The sequence below is a fragment of the Hevea brasiliensis genome, chromosome 14, assembly GCF_030052815.1.
Source record: "Hevea brasiliensis isolate MT/VB/25A 57/8 chromosome 14, ASM3005281v1, whole genome shotgun sequence".
NCBI classification, from domain to species: domain Eukaryota; kingdom Viridiplantae; phylum Streptophyta; class Magnoliopsida; order Malpighiales; family Euphorbiaceae; genus Hevea; species Hevea brasiliensis.
Genome location: NC_079506.1, coordinates 27766768 through 27769093, shown reverse-complemented (window position 1 = coordinate 27769093; position 2326 = coordinate 27766768). Strand labels below are relative to the sequence as shown.

General features: G+C 38.7%; 1 protein-coding gene across 1 annotated transcript; it reads right to left on the bottom strand.

Moving 5' to 3' along the window:
* Nucleotides 1-792: 792 nt before the first annotated feature.
* LOC110636029 (protein IRX15-LIKE) lies at nucleotides 793-2102 on the bottom strand. The gene has a single exon (XM_021785547.2). The coding sequence runs from the start codon at nucleotides 1997-1999 to the stop codon at nucleotides 1037-1039; it is 963 nt and encodes a 320-aa protein (XP_021641239.2). The 5' UTR covers nucleotides 2000-2102; the 3' UTR covers nucleotides 793-1036.
* Between the last annotated feature and the right edge of the window lie 224 nt (nucleotides 2103-2326).

Sequence of the window (2326 nt, the reverse complement as noted above, 5' to 3'; positions counted from 1 at the left end):
AAGAAGATATCTGCAAGCCTCAATGACTCTTTCGTCTTTCTCTTTACCGACACATTTCCAGTTTCCCCTCCTCCTTTATAGCGTACCTGAGCTTTTGTCACGTGCAACACGTGACCGGACAACACAAAAGAAACAGTCTCTGAATAAGGTGGTGTTATGGGCTCAGTCCTTTCTTTTTTTTATCTCATTCGCTGCCTTAATATCTGGCATCAACATTCTCACGAACCTTCTCTTCTGAACGCGCTCCTAGGCCAATAATACGACGCGTTGACAGGACATCCACGAAAGAACGCGTACGGTTTCGACTGATTCAAAATCAACATATAATAGGGCACTGCTAGAGTTACGAGCTGGCTTCTCTCCCACTTCATGCTTCCGCAAGTTTTAATTCTTCTCACCGACACAAATTCATTACTTTCTTTTTTGTTTAATTTATTTGTGGAAAAATTAAGAATTATCTACCATTAGACCAACAATTATTTACTTTAAAAAATAAAAAAATTTAGAGAAATTAATTTACAATTTTGTTCCTTATACATCCAAAATTAATTTATAAATAAATTCATGTAATATTAATTATTTCTAATTTAATAATATTAATATCATCTTAAAAATTATAACATTTCAAATTTAAATTTTAATTAAAGTATAAAATAAATTTATATAAAATAAAAAGTAAGAAAGGATAACTTTGAAAATAAAAAAATATTATAAAATGTCACATTTATAATTAACAAAAAATAGAAGGTGAAAAAAATGTGTAACTCACCGCTTAAGATTAAACACGTTGGCTTAAGTCAAATTAAGGGGTCGATTATGAATATTCAAGTCTTTGTTTCACAACTTTTTCCCATTTTTTCTCGGCAACCAAACAGGATGACACATAAAAGTAAGTTTTTGAGAAATCTACATTTGATTTTTCATCATCATTGCTTTGCCTCGGAGACGGCTTTTTCACAGTTTAGACTATAAAATTACATTTCTATATTTAAAAATAAAAAAAAAAAGGTAATCATACAGGCAATCAGAACCCAGTTCAATCGTCATCATCAGCAGCAGCATCATCTCCAGATGACAAAGATGCAGTTTTTGCTGTCGACAATGGCGATGAAGATGATGAGGTCGAATTTTCACAGAACTCAAAGTCATTAGTTTCCTTTCTCTCCACCACAAAATGCCCCAATGAATCCACCGTCTCCGCCAAATTCTCTTCACATAAGAACTCCTCGCTAAAGACCCTCTCTACTTCCCTATCAATCTCATGCACAAACACATGCGTCTTCTTCTCACCTCCTCTCTTGCTCCTCGCCATCACAGCAGCAGTAAATATCGGGGACATCCTCCCTGGTGCCCCCGCGAAATACCCACGAGGCCCATCGATCAGAATCACATCCCAGGCAACTTCATAGATGTGATTCGGCATTTCGTTTATGCCAAGCTTGCAATCCGAGAACAACAAATTCTGTACAGGCCTACACTCACCTTTAACTTGTTCTTTTGTAGCAGAGAGAAGCTCCGCCATTTCGTTTACTTTGGTGGTGTATTGAATATCATAAGCTTCGATTTCTGGGTGGTTCTTCTCAAAGTTCGACACAAAATACTCACTCTCGTCGAGGAAGATTGTGCGGCCATGGAAATTGAGTGATTTCCACAAAAGGGTCTCGTGGGTTAAGCCAAAAATGAGGAAGTTACAAGGAGAACAGTGGTGTAAGGCGGAGGCAATAGCGGAGAGCTCAGCAGAGGACATATGAGGAGTTGTGGAGTTGGTTGTAGAAGCATAATGGAGTAGAGCAGTAGCGACAGAGAGTGGGAGGGAGGAGGAAGAAGCGGAAGGGGAAGCAGCGGTGGTGACGGAGGGAATAGTGGAGGAGAAGAGAGTGAGAGTGAAAGCTAAGGTAAGGAAAGTGACGATTAAGAGCAACCAGAGACGATGAGAGGAAGGTGATTTGTGGATGGAAGGGTGTAGAAGAATGAGCTTAGTGTTGGTGTTGCTCTTCATTTTCTGAGAGAGAAAATGAGAGAGATGGGATTTGCAGTTTGAAGAAGGAAGTTAGGAAGTAAAGGTGCTCACTTTGTTTGGTATTTGTTTTTCTGAAAATGAGAGAAGGAAGAGACAGAGGAATCTACGGAGGACATTGACAGGAGATGTGCATGCCAAGGAGAGAGAGTGAAAGCGACCGCCGTGTGGCCCATGTGGGGTCCGGGGAAATTAGGCAGCAGTTTCAAAGACGAATGCTACAGTGGAAGCTCAACAATTCTTTTTGAGCAAAAACTAATTATTTAATCTTATTATTATTCTGAGAAAGATACTTAAAATGTAAAATAT

Excerpts from the sequence above, each read along its gene's own strand:
- LOC110636029 (XM_021785547.2), bottom strand. The coding sequence starts at position 1,999 with ATGAAGAGCAACACCAACACTAAGCTCATTCTTCTACACCCTTCCATC.